At 39.3% G+C, this 22,608-nt stretch overlaps 1 protein-coding gene across 5 annotated transcripts in view; it reads right to left on the minus strand.

Moving 5' to 3' along the window:
* Positions 1-3,214: 3,214 nt before the first annotated feature.
* Positions 3,215-22,608, minus strand: part of LOC127978689 (uncharacterized) — a 76,796-nt gene continuing 57,402 nt past the window's right edge. Inside the window, exons 1-4 of one of the 5 annotated variants that reach the window (XM_052583561.1) lie at positions 14,359-14,434; positions 6,229-6,576; positions 5,736-5,804; positions 3,215-4,064 (exon numbers count right to left, since the gene is read on the minus strand). In XM_052583561.1, the coding sequence (XP_052439521.1) occupies positions 3,898-4,064; positions 5,736-5,804; positions 6,229-6,576; positions 14,359-14,419 (645 nt within the window). In that variant the 5' untranslated portion in view covers positions 14,420-14,434 and the 3' untranslated portion in view covers positions 3,215-3,897. Of the gene's footprint in view, positions 4,065-5,735; positions 5,805-6,228; positions 6,600-6,678; positions 7,133-12,085; positions 13,334-13,526; positions 13,581-13,913; positions 14,256-14,358; positions 14,481-22,608 lie in introns of those variants that run through there. The other 4 variants (XM_052583560.1, XM_052583566.1, XM_052583564.1 and 1 more) reach the window with 4 other exon arrangements.

Genomic DNA, 22,608 nt, shown 5'->3' on the forward strand with positions numbered 1-22,608 from the left:
AAACACCCAAGACCAATAAAATGGGACATAATCGGTGCTCTTTAAGGAAATAAATGTGTGGCCAAACTACCCTGAACATAACACATCTTATATTTGCTTTATAATATACAGCCTAATGATATTCAAGCATATGTTTGCTGTTCTTTTTTTTTTTGAGCTCACTCTCTAAGAGTTGTGTAAAACATATTATTTGAACTTTAAGCCTTCATGTATTTTCACTAGCGCTGAAAAAGACAACATTGCCACAACATCTCAGTTTCTCTGAAGTGGAATGAAATCTGGTCAACAGGAAAAGCATCTTAGCCACAGTTTTGTGTTTTAATTTGTGGTAAATACAGCAAAGCAAAGAGCAGGGATATATTGAGCTAAACTGTAAAGTAAATCAGAAACAGGAGTTATTTAAGAGATTTGTGGTGAATCAGAGCTGAGCTGCGGTCCATCCTTTCTTCAAACCTGATGGTGAATGATTCCACCTGCAACGACGGCAGCCAGAAAAAAACACAACATTTACGTTTACATTTCCATATACATTTTCATATACATTTACATTTACACTTACACTAAAATTTACATTATTTTTTTGCCAGAGGCTTTCATCCTTTTATCCACATCTGAGGAATACAAGTGATCAACCATAAGATGCAAATAAACAATACAAGTCCCTGTTATACACGGTTTTCAGTTGTTTATGAAGGTTGTGAGGGTTTGAGGAGAACACAAAGACATTTGCATCTTTCCTGTCAGCAACACCTTTGGGAGTGAAAAATCCCTCCTATTTCTCAATGAATGTCAATTATTTTTTTTTTAATAAACACAAATATGTGGTGTGTTAAGTTCAATTAAGCATTTGTATGTACACTTACTCATCTCTTCTGGTGCTAACATTTTTACAAAGAAGATTGTTGTCAGTGTTGACTTTCTGCTCCTCAAACAAAGCTGTCATGTGACTTCATGCAAATGAAGATACATCTCACTTGTTGCATGGACTATACTTTCATGATGGTCATGTTTTTCAGTATTGACTTTTTTATATATGAAGGCATCCTATGTATAGAAAAGCTGCTTAAGCCAACACTATCTCATGACCAATTCGTACAAAACCTAACCGACACTGGGGGTCAGACAAATCGTATAAAATTGTACGAAATGCAGTCATATAAATTTGTACGAAATAGCCACCTTGTGAAATATGTACGAATTGGTCGTGAGATAGCGTTGGCTTAAGCCCCTTCTTCTTCTCCCTTTCTGTCACGGAGGAAAGATCATGTGACTTTACTCAAATGGAATTGGGATAAATTATGACAAATATATATATGTATATGTATATATATTTTTTTTTTTTTTGAGTGACCTAATTCTTTAAAACATTGATTGGATCAATTACAACTCTACCAGCCTTTAAATACTTTTTTTTTTTTTTTTTTTTTTTTTTAGAATGGATTAGACACTTGCTTTTTCTTGGCATACACTGTATTATTAAAGTGTGCACCACTGTAGACAGTGAGGCCTGAACACAGAACAGCCTTGTTTTTTTTTTTAATAGCCCCATGACCTGTGTTCTTAATCTGGGTCTGTTCACACCTGCTGCTCTCACTCCTGCACACGGTGAAGTGAACATCTGCTGCTCAGGTGCTCACACTGTCACTGAACAAGCTGCTCTTTAAGTGACCGTTCATCATGTGTTCACCTGTGGCTTTTAAAGCACCATGCAGTCTTTTTTGCAGCAGTGAATTACAGATACAGTTTTTTCATTGTTCCAAGTGATAAACATCACCTTTGGAACTGAAAACACTAATTGCTGATAATTTACCTTAAATCAAACTTAAGCAGTCTCAGGTATGTGTTGTATCTTTTGCTGCATAACGAAAAGTACATTTTCAATAGGAGACAGGTCTGGACTGCAGGCTGGTCAGTCTATTACCTGAACTCTTTTACTATAAAGTCACACTGTTGTAAAACGTGCAGAGTGTTTCTATTCATTAATGTCTTGTTAAAATAAGAAGAGATGTCTCTGAAGAAGACATTGCCTTGATGGCAGCATTATGCTGCAGTTTTTCTCATACTATCTCCATACAAAATTATCAATTCACACGTTATAAAAATTGACTTTTCCAGTTCTTGATTATAATCTGTGTTCAATGTAATTTTAATATACTTTGTAACCACACAGTTGAGAGTCTTGAGACAGCCAGTGTTTGTGTCACACATAGAAACATTCAGCTGCAACACAACACAACGCCTAAAAATACAGTATAAGTCATTATAATCAGTAATTATGTCCCCACTGGATGCAACTAATGCCTCGTTTATAATTGGTTTTTACAGGTTTTGTCTGGTCGTGCCGGGACACGCATCACAGGATGGTGAGGGGCGTCACATTTCCATCACACACTTGAGGAATTCAGCCAATCACAACACACTAGATAGCTGGCCAATCAGAGCACACCTCGTTTTTCAGTCGATAATATTTATTAGAGTATCTGTACTTTTACTCAAGTAGTTTTTGTTTTTAATTTGTATACTCCGTCCACCTCTGGTTGTTTAAGATGAGGAAATTCACAAACGTGCACACTCAACACAGCTACAGCCTTTTCAGTGCTGACTCATCTAGGAACTTCTGATTGGCCAGTGCATTCCTAAATTCAACAGAAATGCATGTGATTGGTTGTAAGACTCAGTGCTGCAGAAAAAAAAGCATGTAAAAAGCAATCTGATGCAGTGTGAGTGAGTAGATTTTATTCATTTGCACATTTCATTTTTGCCCATAACAGCCACCAGAGGGCACTTCTTCTGGGTTATAGTTTGTTTGTTTGGACTTCATTTCCCATCACCCTTTGTGCTGTCTATTAGTTCTCATTGTTTCCAGCTGTGTGTCATTAGTCTTATTAGTTACTCTTTTTACACCATGTTCTCTCATACTGGGTACACACCTAAAGATTTTTACATCTTATAAGATTTTCAAAATGTGATCGACCACAAACATGAGGATAAAAAATCCTAGTTTTAACCGTTTTGCTCCTATAGTGTGTTGTGTGCCATGATGTGACAAAGACTGCACACCACACACGAACAGATTTTCAAGAAATTTTTCAGGAAATCACGAATGTTCATTGTAAAATGATGTGCAACCATTTTTTTGTTTTTCTGAAAAAAAAAAAAAAAAAAAAAAAGATAATAATCAATGTTTCTGTCAGAAAATGCACAACACGTGGGATTTTTGGTTTGTTGTCTCTTTATTTGATCAGAACGCTCTACAAACACATTTAACACTGAAGACATTTTATTTAAGCAAGCTTTATTTATATTTTCTCTTGAACTCAGGTAAAATTTTTGAAATGGTTCTTTTTTTAAATTATCATATTATGTAGCTGTATTTGAATGTAAATAGTTTGCAAAGCTGAAAGTGCATCAAAAGGAAGAGTCAACTCTGAACCACTGAAATTAGTCATTTGTTCACATGTCACAAGTTACCATATTTGCATAATCAATCATTTTGGCCCATACGATGTATTTTTTTCTATTGCTACAAATATATCTGTGCAACTGGTTTTATGCTCCAGGGACACATGTCTGACCAATCAGAGCAGAGCAGCCTCACACAAAGGAGGGGTTTAAAAAGATGAATTTTCGAACGAATCGTTTGAGAATCATGCACACAAGAGTCAATGAAAGTGTTGTTTTTTGATCTTGCATGCATGTGAACCTACTGTTAGAGACTCTCAAAACCAAATTATGAACTTTTCAAATAGCTTAAAAGGGGCACTTTAATGTTCCTCAAGAGTTTTACAACAACATAAGTCTAAATGAGATCTGAAGCCACCATCAATGATAACATACAGCAATGCTGATTATTGTGAAAAATAAAGCACACAAATTCAGTGTCATTCAGTTATTTTTTTAATCAGTCAGAACAGCACGTTTAGCTGCGGACCATCCTTTCTGCCAACCGTAACAGTGAATGATTCCTCCTGCAACGACTGTAACCAGAAAAAACTGAAAGACAGCCAGACCAACACCACCGAACACCATCACACGCTCCGTCAGCATCACCTCCACTGTAGAGGCTACAGACAGACAGAGAAACCAATCAAACTACAAAATAAAGAAACACAGATCATTCAGACACCGATTCAGATCAGTCGTGCTGGGTCTGAGCTGTGACAAAATCACACTCAAATTACATCTGTGATGCACATTCTGTAATAATGTGACAAGTAATTATGTTGCTAAGTAAATATGAACAGTTCCCTTTCAGTCGGTCACTCTCGATGCCACGTCAGTGACCACCGAAAATGGGATATAACTTCGATAGACCAATCTACTTCGAGTGTAAACTAAACGAGCCAATGCACATTGGCATGCAATTATTGCATCCAGCTGCCGCTGATCACAGCGTGAGTATAAGAAGGCAGCAGACCGGACACAAAGCTTCAGGACCTCAGACCAGCTCTTTGTCTGTTACGGAGGCCGGTAGAAGAGGAGTGCCATTTCTAAGCAGAGGATGGCCCACTGGATTATGGATGCCATAACCCTGGCTTACCAGGCACAGGATGTGCCCTGCCCATTCAGGTTGCGAGCTCACTCAACTAGAAGTGTTGCATCCTCCTGGGCACTGGTTCATGGCGCCTCGCTGACAGATATTTGTAGAGCGGCGAGCAGGGCGACCCCTAACACATTCGTTAGGTTCTATAGCCTTTGTGTAGAGCCGGTATCCTCCTGTGTTCTCACCTCAAATGGGTAGTGGCACTGAGAGGCCCCGGTTAGTGTCAGCTTGCTTATACTCCTCCAGAGTGTATGCACTGTAGACCCTGTTGACATCCTCCATCACCCTAGGCAGCTGGACGTGGCAGAACATCCAGCACCAGGCCTTCATGATGAATCCGTGAGGACCTTGGAAGGCTGGGTTCCATATTGAGACCTAAGCGGTACTCGTATGTGTACAGTCCACGGTATAGCCTTAGAGCCCGTGTTTCCCCGGCAGGCTTCTGCCTTCCCAAGAGGGTTTTAATCACCTCAAATTTTTCCATATACGTACACCTAAATGGATGCTGTATATGTATTTGCTCCCGAGACCTCCTTCGGGAAGGATGGGGCTTCCGCAGCATCCCTGTTCCAAGCGGAAAGGGTACCTTTTCCCATTGTTATCCAATCTCATCAAGTGAAGTAGTGCTTTGACTATGGTGAGTGGAATTACTTGTTCCGCGCCCCGGCCTACACCTAATAGGGGTGCAGGCGGCTCGCACAGGACACTGGAAGGGGCAGCACCCATGGCACTTTGGTAGGGATCCTATTTTCGTCTTGGCGTGCATTGCACCTGCTGCCTTCTTATACTCACGCTGTGATCAGCGGCAGCTGGGTACATTAATTGCATGCCAATGTGCATTGACTCGTTTAGTTTAAACTCAAAGTAGATTGGTCTATCGAAGCAATATACCATTTTCATCGGTCACCGACGAGGTGTCTGTGTTCCCTCCTTCAGGGAACGAGGGTTACCATATGTAACCGAGAAGTTACCTTTATTTAAACAGAATAAATGTCATTTTTATAGATTCATGAAGAACATCCATATAATATTTCCATTGGACAAAGGGATCTTTAGAGTATTAAAATTTGTTTAACCTATAAAAAAAATACACTAATGCACTTGACAACTGAAATAAAAAATAATGTAAAATATTTAATAAATAATTTCCTGAAATTAAATAAAATTCAAGTAAGAATGATCTCTGCTCCACCTGTGATCTCATCATCCTCTGGAGGATCTGTGACGGACTGAACTTTGTCTTCTCTGTCTGTCAACTTGTCTGAAATATTGAAAATATATGATCACTTAATCAAACACAAAGAGATTCAATATTATTATAACAGCAAACTCTTCAATAACACTCATGATTTGAAGAATCATTCATATTTGGAGCACAAACACAGCATAAAAAGAAGCACTTTCACAGAATCTTTCAATCACACAAAAGATTCTTTATAAAGAAAAAAGGTTCTATAGATTATTCAAATGTTCTTCACAGTATAGAAAACAATGCTTCTTTATGAACTGATCACGAGAAGGTTTTTGGGGAAACAAAAATGGTTCTTCTGCGACATTGCACTTAAAAAAAAACACTTTTATGGAAAGTAACGTAAATGATTGAAATAAATTGAGAAACAGTCAAATAATTTTCAGCATTAAAAAACATTATGAAGATTTGAGAGGAACTGAAGAGCTGTACTAACCCTCCATCACTAATCTGATGGGTTTGTTGAAGAACATGATTAAATTCGTTGTTCCACAGAAATAAAGACCTGAATCTGACTCCGTAAGTCCAATAATATCTAGTGATACTGTGATGCTCTCCACATCTCCATGAACTCTCATGCGATTGTTTTGCGAGTACTCAATGTTCAGTGATGGCCAGTTCTTGGCAGACAGCAGCAGTGTTAGTCGTCCAGATTCAGGATTCTGGTGATACCAGGCCATTTCAAATGGTGAACTGTAGGTGAATTGTTTGTTTATGCTGCAGTTCAGAGTGATGCTTTCATTCAGCCGGAATCTTAACAGAGTCACATCATTTTCTGAAACATCTGGAAAACATCATAAACTGACCCTTTGAAATGATGAAAACATTAAATATTTAAGAATTAAAAAAATCAATGAAGTGAAATCGTAAAGTAGAATATATTTACCGCTGGAGCTGATCTGAACAATCAAGTATGAAAAAACACAAAAGAGCATGATCTTCTCCATTGTCTTTCGTCTGTAAAAGCACTGATCAAACTGCAGATTTCCTTTCAGTGCAGAAACATTAAACCACAACGTGTTTCCACTTCCTTTCTTAACGCTGTGAAAATCATCAAGCTATCTCAAACTCTTCGAACCAATGGCCTTAATTTTTAAAACCAATAAATATGAGTACTGTAAACTCCTACACATTGTAGGAAAATATTTTATTGTCGTTTAGTCAGTTATAGGTTTATTTCACTCAGTCTGTTTGAATTCAGGTAATACACATAAGTCTAAAAGCTATATTGGTACTTAAATGGTTTAAGTTAATCAAACTCAAAATAATAAAGTTACATACTCCTCTCTTCTGGAGGTAAAATGTTTACAAATGTGACTGCGAGTGTGAAAGCGATGGCAGAGAGGAAGGGTGTTGTCCGTGCTGACTTTCTGTTCCTCACACAAAGCTGTCATATGACTTCAGGCAAATGAAGATACATCTCACTTATAATCTATAGATTCATATTAAAGGGCTACTACTACTTGTTGCATGGATTATACTTTCATGATAGTGGTCTTTTTCAGTATTGGCTTTTTTTATGTATAATGTCAAATTGCATTTACATTACCAAAGTGATTACTTTAATGTTTAGATAAAATAAATGGCATTAAAATTCAATGTAAAAATGAATGCAAAATGACTTTTAAAGGCAGTAATTTATAATTATTTTTATATAGCATTTTGGTCAGTGTAAGCTGAGTTGATCATAATGAATTCATTTGTTTCAGGATTTCAAATTATTTCAAAGTATTTCCCAAAAGAAAGACAGCACACACACTTATTCATTCACACTTGTTTCTGTTCATTTATAGTCACATACTGTATGTTTTACTGTTGGTCTACATCACAATTAGAATTAGAATAATTCGTCCATCAAAAATACGACCGTGACATGATTTCTTAGTTTTACTGCTGATTATTTGACAACACATTTAACACTGAAGACACTATTTGAACAAGTTTTCCATGAAACAGATGACATTTGTAAGTTCTCATGAACTCTAGAGCTTCGCCACAACAGAAGTCTGAGATCTGGCCAACAGAACCACATCTGAATCACACTGGTGAGCCACAGCTGGTGTGACAGTAACTGTGTCTTCCTGCAATGATTATAGGCAGAAAACAGCGTCACTTCATCTACAGACAGACAGAAAACATTCAGAAACCAGCTTTCATTAAACAACAGAATCAAGTCAGACAGATTCTGATCGATTGTGCTGAGATTGAACTGTGATGAAATCATGCTGAAATTATATCTGTGAAGCACTTTCTGTAATAATGTGACAATCACGATGCTATGAACAGTTACACTCTTAAAAAATTTTTTTTAATTGGATTTGATAGTCCTGTGAAGAATCTTTAATATCCACAGAATCTTTCCATTGGACAAAAGGTTCTTATAATCTGCATACTTTATAACTTATACACTAATGCACTTTCACTGGTTTGCACTCTATCTGCCGTGTGCCTTGCGCTGCTTTATTTAACTTTATATATTTTTTTTACATTCCCTTATTGTATAGCTGTATCTTATATTTTATATTTGATCTAGATTTTTGACAATAAGGAGACCAACTCCTTTCCCTTCCATGAAAAATGTTTGTGGTGATGAGATGACAGTGAAAGTGACAGACAACATGATGGGTAGTAAAAAAGTATTAAGCAAAAATGTATTAATCTTTCCGTTGTGATGCAGCGTGGTTTCTTCATGTTTGCCGGGAAATTGTTTTTCTTGGTGTCGGCCTGGTTGCTTTCTATCGGCTCTGTGGACTCACAGATAGGCTTATTGGGAGCTGGTGCAGACAAGGCTTTAATGAACATGGCCTTACAGTACACCTCTCGCCAGCTCTTATCCCTGAAGCGGAATTACTACCTGTCGGGGGACACCTATGACCGCTGTGGCAGGGCTGGATTACTGCGGCCCAAGCGATATATTCATCGGAGCACAGGACAAAGCTACATCTCTTCCTCGTCATCCTCCATCCCAGTTTTGAACTGCCGACGAAGGACTACAAGACTGTCATCCTCCGGGGCTGATCTTACTAACTTTTCTGCTCTGCCGTATGAGCGGCAGTTCTGTGATGCGGCGTCTACAAGCCCTTTAAAAGCCGCGTTACTGAACGCGCGCTCTGTGAACAACAAAGCTCTATTACTGGCGGATTTTATTATCGACAAGAAGCTGGACTTGTTTTTCATCACGGAAACATGGCACAAACAGGACGATGGTTTTCTTTTTAATCAGCTGACTCCAGCGGGCTTTGGATTTATTGACGTTTCACAAACTACAGGTAGAGGTGGTGGTATTATAGTTCTTTACAAACTGCAATACAAGATTCACCCTGTGTCCGTTCCTCCTTTTAAAACTTTTGAATGTCTTGTTTTAAATGTGTCTGATACTCACTCTGCTCTCCATTCTGCCATGGTCACTATCTACCGACCTCCTAAACTGAATAAGGACTTTCTGTCTGAGTTTGCTGATCTTCTTTCTATATTGTCCGTCAGATTTAAGAGAATTTTGATTCTGGGTGATTTTAACTTGCATGTAGATCAGAAAGCCTGTCTCTTGGCCAAAGATTTTCTATCACTCTTGGATTGTTTTAATTTTTCTCAGTTTGTAAATGTCCCCACTCACTGTAAATGACACACGTTATATTTAATTATTGCAAATGACTCATCTCTTTCCAATCTCTCTGTTGTGGATGCTGGACTTTCTGATCATCTAGCTATCTTTTTTAATATTGAGACATTTCATTCTAGTAGAGAGACTTCACAAATTATTTCTTTCCGTAAATGGCAATCAATTGATCATGTTACCTTTGCAAACTCGATTGTCTCTTCTTTAGTTGGCAAGTCTTCTGCTCCTCTTGAGGATAAAATCTCAGCATTCAATAATGTCCTCATAGCCAACTTGGACATCTTTGCACCCATAAAAACACGTAATGTTTCATTTGCACAGTCAGCCCCCTGGTATAATGGTGACTTGCGTAGACAGAAGGCTGTGTGTCGGAAATTAGAGCGAAAATGTCCTCACTCTGGGTTTAAATGTGTTCCACCAGGCATGGAAAGATTGCTTGTCAAACTACAGAGTAGCCATTGAAACTGCAAGATCTGCCTATTTCTCAAACATTATTGATAATAATCAAAGCAATCCCAGGAGGCTCTTTCATACAATTAACAGTCTGCTTAAAGCAGATGGGGTCAGTTCTCTGACTTTATCTGACGGGCTGTGTAATGAGTTTCTCAAATCTTTCAGTGAAAAAATGTACAATATTCGCACAAATATCCATTCTTTGCAGTCTGCAGATCTAGCAGTTAATACTCCTAGGTTCTCTGGCATTCCTTTATCCAAATTTACTTTATTACAACCTGAGATGCTCTGCAACCAGGTTTCTGGTATGAAAGCTACCACTTGCATACTTGATCCCATGCCTGGTAGCCTGTTTAAATCCTGTTTTGGTCCTTTATGTCCCTCAGTTCTTGCTATAATAAATGACTCTTTGTCAACTGGGGAGGTGCCAGCAGCACTTAAAACTGCTGCGGTTACTCCCGTTTTAAAAAAGCAAAATTCTGATGTGAAAAATCTGTCAAATTATCGTCCAATCTCAAATCTATAATTTCTGTCTAAAATCTTGGGGGGTGTGGTTGCAGCTCAATTAAACAAACACTTAATTGAAAATAAACTATTTGAGCCACATCAATCAGGATTTCGAAAATTACACAGCACTGAGGCCCCGTCCACACGGAGACGGAGCTTACCCCAATCCGATTTTTTTTTTCCTCATCTCAAGAAATATCCGCGTCCACACGAAACCGCATAATGATGTAGTATACATGCCAGACCAGTATGTGGCGCTGTAATTCTGCCACAGAGATACACTAAAAACAGAGAAGAAGACTTGGACTATGCTCATAAACCTTGCGAGTGGTACACAAACGAACATGGAACAATAAATTTATTAATCTGTGTTAATGTTAGTTAATAAAAAGACAATCGTTCAGTGTTTGTTCATGTTTTTGTTGCTGTTATGTGACGTAGAGGTGTCTGACTGGGGGGAGACGTGGGCTGATGACGTCATCGTTTCAGAAAATATACGGATTAGCCGTCCAGACGAAAACGCAAAGACGGCGTTTTCAAATTTATCCACTCTGGGACCTGGTTTCAAAAAATAGCGGTTTCACCTTATGAAAACGCCTGATCCGTGTGGACGAAATGCCTATCCGATAAAACATTTGTGCGTATTCACAGAAATGCGTCTCCGTGTGGACAGGGCCTGAGACTGCGTTGGTGAAAGTCGCTAATGACTTACTAATTGCCTCCGACTCCGGCTCCACATCCATTCTCATTCTCTTGGATATCAGTTCAGCCTTCGATACTATTGACCATGCCCTACTACTTAATCGCCTCGAACATGTATTTGGCTTGTCAGAGACAAGCTATTTCACTGACCGTAGTCAATTTGTTTTTATGGGTGGTTATAGGTCCAAGGTTGGTTCTGTTCATACGGGTGTTCCACAAGGGTCAGTCTTGGGTCCTCTACTCTTTAGTATGTACATCTTTCCACTTGGTCAATTATTACAATCTTTTAACCTTAACTATCACTTTTATGCTGATGATACACAGATTTATATCCATACTAGACCGGGTCAGCAAGTGAACGTTGGGAATCTTTCTAAATGTATTGCTGAGATAAAGATTTGGGTGTCCAATAATTTTCTATCTCTAAACGGCTCAAAAACAGAAGTCATGCTCCTTGGATCTTCACGCTCTGTTGCCTTGGCGTGAATGAGTTAACTGAGCTGCTGCATCCATGCCACCAGCAGGATATTGAAAGACATTGCAAATCAGTTGAGTGAAATAATTGTATGACCGATGAACATGTGTCATGATCCAAAACTGCTGTAGGCCATTTTAGTGCCTTTCCTGTCAGCAAAGTCCTTATAAAGGGACATTTCACATGGTCCTGACTAAAAACTTGAGGTTGATTTGAAAAATAGATATGCAGTTGTCAGGAGAACCATCAAATTTATCTGGTAGAGCAAATCTCACAGAGTCAGGTTATGGGGCAGGAAGTGAATGAACATACTGTGTCAAGTGTTCATTGGCAGCTTATAGTGTCATTAACTGAGTTTGAAAACCCTTGAGCAGATAATTTTGTTACACAATGGTTGACAGGAGTTGAGAGACCTCCGTTGGAACCTGGTGAAGTATTGTGTAAGGACGAGGTAGGCCTAATAGATTCTATATGTGGGTCTTTATTGAATTATCTGTGCTCCAAGTACTAATAACAATCATATCTCCAAGTCAGGTCACTGACATGAGTCAGAGTATGGAGAAAATATCCAATTGCAGATAAATCCAAAACAGTAATCCAGAAACGGGAGTCAGGAGAACAAAAGCAATGGTCATGACAATAAACAATAGAAATCTCATAGAAGAACGCTTAGTAAAGCAGAGGAAATGGCAATACTTCGCAAAATTGGAGTGGAAACACATGGCTTAAATACATTGTAACAGGAACTGTGGTAATGTGGTAATATGGCAGGAAACAGGAAGTGGACAGAGTTCAATATTCAGCTGAGAGCTCCTTCTGAAGGATGGGAGCATGATCAGATGCTACAAAGGATAGATTCACAAATGACATTTCTCTCATTAATTACTCAACCTTTTTTATTCTACTCTATTTTATTTAATATTTTATTGTAATTTGTCATTATTTTTATATAGTCAGTGTAAGCTGAGTGTAAATGTATTCACTAATTTACTTACCCTCATGTTGTTACGCTCCCCAAGACTTTCATTCATCCTCAGAACAGAGCTGAAGATATTTGAAATCAAACCACAGCATTTCACCACCAGCAAAGATAAGATTTATCAGAAAACTGATCAGAAGTAAATTACTGGAACTAGTGAAATCACAAAATGAACATGATAAAAGCATGTAGTATAATTAGAGATATAAAACAAAGCATTGATGTTATATCAGTTTCACAATAATAAGTGATACAGTGATCATAATAAATGAATTTGTTTCAGGATTGCAATTTAGTCACAGAGAAATAAAGTGGTACACACAAACTTATTCATTCACAACTGTTTCTGTTTAATTACAGTTACAGACAGTATGTTTAGGTCTACATCACATTTACAAACAATTATCATTTCTATAATTTTTCATCAAAAATACGACTGTGACATGATTTCTTAGTTTTACTGCTATTTGTTCAGAAATATTTCATTTTGTTTGAACAAGTTTGTGTCATGAACAGATAAAACAGACGTCTATGAGATCTGGCCGACAGAAACACATCTGAATCACAACGGTGAGTCTGGTGTAAAGTATAAAATGCTGATTATTGTGATAGAGTCAAAAATAAAGCTCACAAATGTCATTTAGGTGAGTTTTGAACATTCAGACCAGCATGTTCGGCTGCGGTCCATCCTTTCCGCCAACCGTGACAGTAAATGTTTCTTCCTGCAATGATTATAACCAGAAAACACAGAAACACAGCCAAACCAACACCACTGAACATCAGCACACGCTCCGTCAGCGTCACTTCATCTACAGACAGACAGAAAACATTCAGAAACCAGCTTTCATTAAACAACAGAATCAAGTCAGACAGATTCTGATCGATTGTGCTGAGATTGAGCTGTGATGAAATCATGCTGAAATTACATCTGTGAAGCACTTTCTGTAATAATGTGACAGTCACAATGCTATGAACAGTTACACTCTTAAAAAAAGTTCTCACCTGTGATCTCTTCCTCTGGAGGATCTGTGACGGACTGAACTTTGTCTTCTCGGTCTGAAAATATATGAAATATATGATCACTTCAGATTTATGATCACTCCTCAACAACACACAAGATTTCAAGAATCATTCATGTCTGGAGCACAAACACTGCATAAAAAAAACAATGTGTTTTTTTAAAGTGGATTTAAAAATTAGATGATTAAAATGTTCTTCACACTTAGAAAACAATGTTTTTTTTAAAGAACTGATCACTAGAAGGTTCTTTGGGGAAACAGAAATGATTCTTGTATGGCATTGCAGTGGAAAAAAATATCACTTTAGAGTGTAGTAGGTTACTAGTGATGATGAAAATTTGAGAGAAATGGAGAAGTCAGCAGTACTAACCCTCGATCTGTAGTCTGATGGGTTTCTCAAACTGCATGTCTGAATACCCTGATCTTCTTCCACAGAAATAAAGACCTGAATCTGACTCCATTAGTCCAGTCATAACTAGCGAGACTATTTTTGTTCTTCTGTCTTCTTTAACTGTAACGCGAGTGTTTTCATGCTTTGCATTTAGCTCTTTTTTCTTGTCCATGGCTAAGGCAAATATCAGCAGTGTTAGTTGTCCAGATTTAGGATTCTGGTGATACCAGGCTATTACATGTTTGTCTGTCATGCTGCAGTTCAGAGTGATGGTTTCATTCAGCTGAAATCTCAACAGAGTCACATTATGTTCTGAAGCATCTGGAAAACATCATAAACTGATTATTTGAAATTATTAAAACATTGATTATATTTAATGATAATAAAGTCAATGATGTGAAATTGTAAAGTAGAATATGTTTACCGCTGGAGCTGATCTGAACAATCAAGAATGAAAAAACACAAAAGAGCATGATCTTCTCCATTGTCTTTCGTCTGTAAAAGCACTGATCAAACTGCAGATTTCCTTTCAGTGCAGAGACATTAAACCACAACGTGTTTCCACTTCTGATCTGCAGCTCAAGCAAACGTCTGCTGCCAACCACAGCTGCGAAAACAACCCCAGTTCATTTTGGTTATTTATTAACTTCAATATTATGTTTTACCAATTAATGAGCCTGCAACATATTTAACTGAAACCACACTTTTATCCGAAAAGTGAAAACATAAATGAAGTGCTTAGCGAACTGGTTTAGTTGGGAACCAGTGTTGTTCTGGTGACACATTAATGCACAGAGATCCACGGAGAAATAAATCAGCACTAATGTCTTTTTGTTTTATTGACACACTATTTTTCAGTATTGCTTAAAGTGCTATGTATATAAATGAACTTCCCTTACGAAAGGAAAATATATTTACCAATATATTTCTTAAAATGTATAGTGATATATTGTAACCTTTTTATTTTCTAATATATTATATATTTGGATAGATTTAATAATAAATTGATGATACATATATTATATAATATATTGCAAAATATACAAATGATTGCTGCTTTCAATATATTGCAATATATTGGAAAAAATAAATATTAAATCCCATATATAAGAATATATGCCTAATATATTACATGATATTTTACAATATACTGAAATATATTTTTGTTTCATAATGGTTGACTGGATATTATTAAAACTGATGCGACCGGTTCTTGACTCGAGTCAGTCTGTTGTTCGTTATCTGGCTCGGCTGGGTGTTCATCTTCAGTTCTCTCTTCACAGCAGTTCAGTCAGTCACTGTTTGAGTACATGAATTACTCCGGGATATTGGTTTGTTTTAACTCAGAGAGAGTGTCAGCCACATTAAAAAAGTTAACAGCTTAAGTCATTTGTGGATTAATGCGCATTTGAGATGTGAACCGTTTAAAACGATTCAGTTCGATTCAGTGAAGAAGATCCAGTTACATCGAATGATTCATTCCTGAACCAGATATCACAAACTGCTTTGTTTTGAACTCTCTCTCACAACAGACACGGAAGAGAAGTCAATGCTGAATAAAGTCGTAGTTTTTGCTATTTTTGAACCAAAATGTATTTTCGATGCTTCAAAAAATTCTAACTGACCCTCTGATGTCACATGGACTACTTTGATGATGTTTTTCTTACCTTTCTGGACATGGACAGTATACCGTACACATATGGCGTTATTTCCCTGTCAAATGTCGAGAGCGCATTATTGTACTGTGAAATTACATTAATATAATGTGCGGAGCACAAATCTCTCTGCTCACAAGCGGGAACTGGGTGCGCGCTCTCAGATACACGTTGCTCTTGTAATAATTTTCTCTGGACTCGCTCAGAGAGTATGCCTGCACTTAAAACGTGTTCAGTGCAATTGCAAATCTCTCCTCTTCGCTTAAAAGTAAGCGTGTATGTGCTTAGACTGTGTCCCATGGCCAAGTACTCTTCTCTTCGATTTATTTCTCTTTGCTCTTGGCATAAACGCTGTTAAAACAGAAACAACCAATCAGAAATAGGCTTCAACGACTGACCAATGGAAACGTGACATCGAACATGGAATCTTATTGGTTGATATTGAACCGCACATGGAACACATGGAATAAATTCACTGAAGTTCAATCAAGGGTGCTTTCACACCTGCCCCATTTAGTTCGGTTGAATGTTACCAGAGTTCGTTTCCCCCTTTGGTGCGGTTCGTTTTGGCAGGTGTGAAAGCAGCAATCGCACTCGGGTGCGTACCAAAGGCGGACCAAACAAGCATACCAAGACCTGCTTGAAGAGGTGGTCTCAGTACGCTTTCAAACGAACTCTGGAGCGGTCCGTTTGTGGTCAGAACGTGATCCGACCTCGAACAGACCCAACTGCAAAAAGTACTGATCATTTTTGGACTTAACCAGCTGCTGTAGTCAGCTGCGCTGTGCATTATGGGATGAGGAATGATGAGGATGAGGATGAGCTCGTGGACAAACTTGAAGTAGTGAGGAGGTGCGGAGCCTCATTGAAATTTAGTCTGATGACCATGAGCATGTCAGAGTTAAGAAGAATTAATGCACGCCTCCGCTTGAAGTTACGAGCGATGCCCGCTCGCCATTTGCAGTGCATTAGAACGTTGTTTTCAAGCCGCATCCGCGCTTCATTATTTAAATGTTTTGTTTGCATATTGTGGTGTATACAAACAATTTACTAGATTATGGCCAGGGACAGTTCACACTTACATATAATTAGCTGAGGCATGGTATGCGTATTTGGCGTGCTGTCCGGGGAAGGGCTCCGAGCTCGGGAATGGCCCGAACCTAGAGTACCCCCCCTTTCCCGTCTATTTATAAAGTGAACTCGAAGTGAGGAGATGGGGTGGTGGAGGGATGCTGATAAACCGTCAATGGATAGAGGTAAGTCAGCGATATTTATACTATGGGATTGATTACTTGATTATGGTCCACCTGTGTTGGTTAGGCTAAGTATCTGATGCGCTCTTCCCGAATCTTATTAATAAAATTACATTTAGGAAATACGTCATGGCCATTGAGTGATGTGGATGTTGTCATGTGACTGCATTTTGGTTCGTTTCAACTGGTTCGGATCAAAGCAATCAGTGTGGTGTGAAAAGGAACCAAAAAAGCTGAAAAATGCTACAATGTATAATTGTTTGCCCTTGGATCGGACCAAATGAACCGAAATAGAGATGTGAAAGCACCCCAAGACGAGCCGAGATGGATCTGCTGAATCGACGATCTCAGGTAACCAGTTTTATTTGTTTTGATGTTAAATATGTCAAATGTATCGTCAAAGTAGATAAATATAAAGTGTGCTTTTTTTAAACAGCAGCAGAAACTCTGTATATTCATGCAGTGTGCGCATGTCAAAAGAGTAAATCTGATCAGAAGCTTGTGACATGTACATTTTTATACCACTCAGTCAGTTTGAATTCAGGTAATACATTTTAGTATAAACAGCTATATAGCTACTTGCGGCCGGCAGCCATATCACCCTGGATCCCAAGACCGGTTGCCCACTGAAGCTAAGCAGGGCTGAGCCTGGTCAGTACCTGGATGGGAGACCTCCTGAGAAAACTAGGTTGCTGCTGGAAGAGGTGCTAGTGAGGCCAGCAGGGGGTGCTCACCCTGTGGTCTGTGTGGGTCCTAGCGCCCCAGTGTAGTGATGGGGACACTATACTGTCAACAAGCACCATCCTTCGGATGAGATGTTAAACCGAGGTCCTGACTCTCTGTGGTCATCAATAATCCCAGGATGTCTTTCGAAAAGAGTAGAGGTGTGACCTCGGCATCCTGGCTAAATTCGCCCATTGGCCTCTGACCATAATGGCCTCCTAACAGTCCCCATATCTGCTGATTGGCTTCATCACTCTGCCTCCTCACTCTGTTAATCAAACTCAAGATAATAAAGCAACATAAGACTAAGCAAAAACTAACATTGGTACAAAGCAATGATGACAGAACAGGAGCGTATTCTTATGTATTTAGTGAAATATGACGTTTGTAAAATGTTTTTTAAGCATTAATCAGTGGGCTATATAGTCAAAAATATAACATTTAAACAATCTTATCAGACTTTAATAAGAACAGACTGTACAAACAAGGACGTTTAAAAGGATAGGTTCACAAATGAAATTTCTATTATTAAGCTGTATGATGCAGGGATTCGGAGTAGAATGATTAATTGGATTAGGGACTTTCTGATATTACGGTGTATTCAGGTAAGAGTAGGTGGGAGTTTTTCTGAATCTGTGTTTGTAGATAATGGGACTCCGCAGGGTAGTGTAATCATTCCAGTCCTGTTCAATATAATGGTTAATAATATGCAGATGATGGAGCATTGTGGAAAAGAGACCGTAATACTGGGTATTTATTTAAACAAATGCATTGTGCTTTGAATAAGGTGCAGGCTTGGAGTGATAAGTGGGGCTTTAGGCTATCATTGACAAAAACAAAGTATATGGTTTTTGGCAGGAAGAGGAATATAGAAAGTCTAGGTCTTGAGTTGTATGTGGAATCTCTTGAAAGAGTTGGGGTCTTCAAGTTTCTTGGGGTCTGGGTAGATGAAAATCTAACGTATAAAGAACATGTAAGTAGAATGGTGAGTAAATGTGGAAAAGTTATTAATATTTTGAGGTGTTTGGTGATATGCTCTTGGGGTGCAGACAGGAATCTTATGCTGATTATTTATAAAGCCATGATAAGATCAGTTTTTGATTATGGATGTCTTGCATATGGATCAGCAGCTGGATCCACACTTAGTAAGTTAGATGTGGTACAATCTAGGGAATCTTTGAGGATATGTACTGGGGCATTCCGGACAACGCCGATTCTGTCACTGCTGGTGGAAGCAGGGGAAGTTCCGCTGAGGTTTCCACGTGCAAAATTGGCATTAAATTATTTTGTTAAAATTAAAAGCTCTGGGTCAGCTCTTCCTTCATTTTCTTTGTTAAGAGATTGTTGGGAGTTTAGGAAGGGTGAGAGTAGACTTAATAGGTTTAGTGTTTTACATTCTGTTAAGACATGTGCAGAGGAGCTTAAGCTTAATAAAAATGGTGCCTTCTGTCCATTGGCCATCTATTCCTCATTGGTTATTGCCTGTGGCTGATGTAGATATATCTATAAAAAAAAATAATAAAGGAAGGAAGTGTAGGAAATGTTGCTTACTATGTACAGGAGCATCTTAGAAATTTGTGGAATAGCTACATAGATATTTATACAGATGGATCTAGAGACCCTGAGAGTAAAAAAGTGGCCTTTGGTTTATATGTTCCGTATTTCCATGTTAGACAGTGTCATAGATTGCCTGATGGTCTTTCAATCTTTACGGCTGAACTTGTAGCAATCATATGGGCTCTGAGGTGGGTGGAAGAAGGTGGGGTGGAGAAAGCCATCATTTGTTCTGACTTGCTATCTGGCTTGATGGCGATAGGGAGAGAAAGAGGAGGGGCTAGGTTAGATTTAGTCGGGGAGATCTTAACAAGTGTTTATAGATTAGAGAGACGGGGGTGTAGTGTGGGTTTCTTGTGGGTTCCAGCACATGTGGGGGTTGAGGGGACTGAGGCTGCTGATGAGGCTGCTAGGGCAAGTTTAGTTAGGGGAAATGTGGAGGTGGAGGTGGAGGTGCCATTTGATAGACTGGAGTGCCGCAGCATCATTAATGAAAGGCTTACACAGCAATGGCAGCACGAGTAGAGTAAAGACATTAGCGGGAGAAAGTTTTATGACATAAAGCCATTAGTCAACCCTGGGAATTCCATTATCCTGCCTCGGATGGATCAGATTAAGTTGGCCCGACTAAGACTGGGTCATTGTGGATTGGCAAGTGGGCTGTTTCTGGTGGGAAAGCACATGGACGGCAAGTGTCAAGCCTGTGGAGTACAGGAGTCTGTCAAGCATGTCATCATGTTCTGTCCGAGATATGCTGAAGAAAGGAGACTGTTATTCATTGGTCTAAACGTTCCAGGAGTTGATTTAGTCTCTGTTAAAACTCTGATGGGTGATGGCTGTCTGGCTGTCTGGTGCAGTCTTAACAACCTGGAGCTGAACACGCTCAAAACAGTGGAGATGATCGTGGACTTTAGGAGAAACCCACCTGCACTTTCCCCACTCACCATCATGAACAGCACTGTGACTGCAGTGGAGTCATTTAGGTTCCTGGGAACCACCATCTCTCAGGACCTGAAGTGGGACAATCACATTGACTCCATTGTTAAAAAGGCCCAGCAAAGGTTGTATTTCCTTCGCCAGCTGAGGAAGTTTAACTTGCCACAGGAGCTGCTGAAACAGTTCTACTCAGCCGTCATTGAGTCTGTCCTCTGTTCTTCAATAACTGTCTGGTTTGGTTCAGCAACAAAATCAGACATCAGAAGACTACAGAGAACTGTTCGGACTGCTGAAAGGATTATTGGTGCTCCCCTGCCCACCCTTCAAGAACTGTATACATCCAGAGTGAGGAAAAGGGCTCAGAAAATCACTCTGGATCCCTCACATCCAAGTCACCCCATCTTTGAACTTTTGCCATCTGGCCGTCGCCTCAGAGCCGCAAACACCAGAACAGCAAGGCACAAGAACAGTTTCTTCCCCCAGGCAATCTACCTCATGAACAGTTAAATGTTCTCTACTTATGCTTATAAACGTGCAATATCCTTATATTTATTTGTTAACCCTCCATACTAGAACATTCCTGCATCTCACTCAATCCTACTCCATTATCATTTATAGCACAATTGTTTATACACTTATTTATTTGCTAATGTGTAAATCTCTTTATTATTATTTTTTTTTTATTATTTTTTTTTTTTTTTGTCTCTGTGTTGTTGTCTCTGTGTACTGGAAGCTTATGTCACTAAAACAAATTCCTTGTATGCGTAAGCATACTTGGCAATAAAGCTCTTTCTGATTCTGATTCTGATTCTGATTCTGATTCTGATTCTGATGGTCCTAATCAAATAGAAAGAGCATTGGAATTACTTCACTTCCTAAAGGCCACTGGCATATATTGGAAAATATAGGCTAGGGCGAGCTTTAATGTAGATTATCTTTATCACCAGTAGGAGGCAGCAATGCACTAGAAGTGCCTAGTCTGCCGGAAAGGAATAAAAGAAGAAGAAGAAGAGAAGTGGAGCAGAGAGGAAGGATTTGAGAAGATGTAGGAGGAAGGTAGGAAGGATCGGTGAAGATGGAGGAAGGAGAGAGGAAGGATTGGTGAAGACACAGGAAGAGAAGAGGAAGGATCAGTGGAGACGCAGTAGTGACAGAGCTAGGAAGGAACTGGAGGTAGAGAGTCATCTTAGGGGAAGTGTCTGATTACTCTATGTCATAAATTATTCTATGAAGGAGTACTGCATTGACAAACTGCTGGAGTTCACTATCCTCTGTCTATTTGCTGAAGATGGAAATGACACAGCAGTGAGAGCCCTGTTTTGTATCAGTACATGGAGAGTTCATTGGTTGAGGCTGTCGTAAGGGCCCGCACTCTGCCTTAAGGATCTGAGGTCTGTGCATGCTGTGTTGAGTTTCAATCATTACGTGTGAATTTAGTGTGTTGTAGGGTATACACGAGTGTGGGACATTGCAGAGTGTATGGGCAACCAACCTATAATCCCTCTACAAAGCTGTGAATTATACTTCCCTCCCTTCTCTCTAAGCTGTGAACGAAGAACCCGCTAAAACTGTGAATTATATTTACCTCCCTTCTCTCTGTCTGAGCCCAGTGAAGAACCTGCTAAAGCTGTGAAGTATACTTGCCTCCCTTATTCCTGTCTGAGCCCAGTGAAGAATTGGCTAAAGCTGTGAATGAAGAACCTGCTAAAGTGGTGACGTATATTTACCTCTCTTTTCACTTTTTTTTTCCTTTCCTTTCCTTTTCTCTCTGTCTGAGCCCAATTAAGAACCTGCTAAAGCTGTGAAGTATACTTGCATCCCTTTTCTCAGTTTGAGTCCAGTACAGAGCCTGTTAAAGTTGTGAAGTATATGCTCCTTCCTTCTCTCGGTCTGAGGTTAGTGAAAAGCCTCACAGAGTTAATGAAGTGAGTAATCCGCTGTTGTCAGTCTGCTGTCATTGTAGGACCCTGTCACATTAAGAACTGAGCCACCGAATGAAGTCAGCTGCTGATGTTATCCAGTCTGTGGACTTGAAGAACGGAGTTATCATTAAGCCTTTGCCATCTGGCGCCATAGCCACTTGGGCTGCACTCACCTTACTGTCGTTTGTATTGGAGGAGGGGGAACTAAAGCCCACACACAGTCACTCCACCTTGAGGGAGGAAGCTCGTACCATTTTTAGAGACATTTATTTTAAACCGATCAATAAACGTGGTGACTTTTGAATTCTTGTTGTCCACCTCTTCTCTGGTACGGGGTAGCTCCTCAAGCAGGTGTGGTAGTTTAGGGCTGACGGCTGACAGGGAGTGTCACCACACCCCCGGTTCGGGCGGTGACATTCACATAGAACATCAGATAACTAAGGGGCAGAAGGGGTGGTAAGGACTGGCCTGGAAGACAAAGGGTAAACAGTGTCTAAACAAGATGTAAGAGTGGAGCAGAAGCACTGTTAGCATCAAAAGATACTAACAGTTTAGGGGAATCAAGTGAAGATGAAATCATTGCAGATAGCCGGGAGGGTGAGAGTGAGTGCAGGTTACGTTGAAAGATGAC

The sequence above is a fragment of the Carassius gibelio genome, chromosome B19, assembly GCF_023724105.1.
Source record: "Carassius gibelio isolate Cgi1373 ecotype wild population from Czech Republic chromosome B19, carGib1.2-hapl.c, whole genome shotgun sequence".
Lineage (NCBI taxonomy): Eukaryota > Metazoa > Chordata > Actinopteri > Cypriniformes > Cyprinidae > Carassius > Carassius gibelio.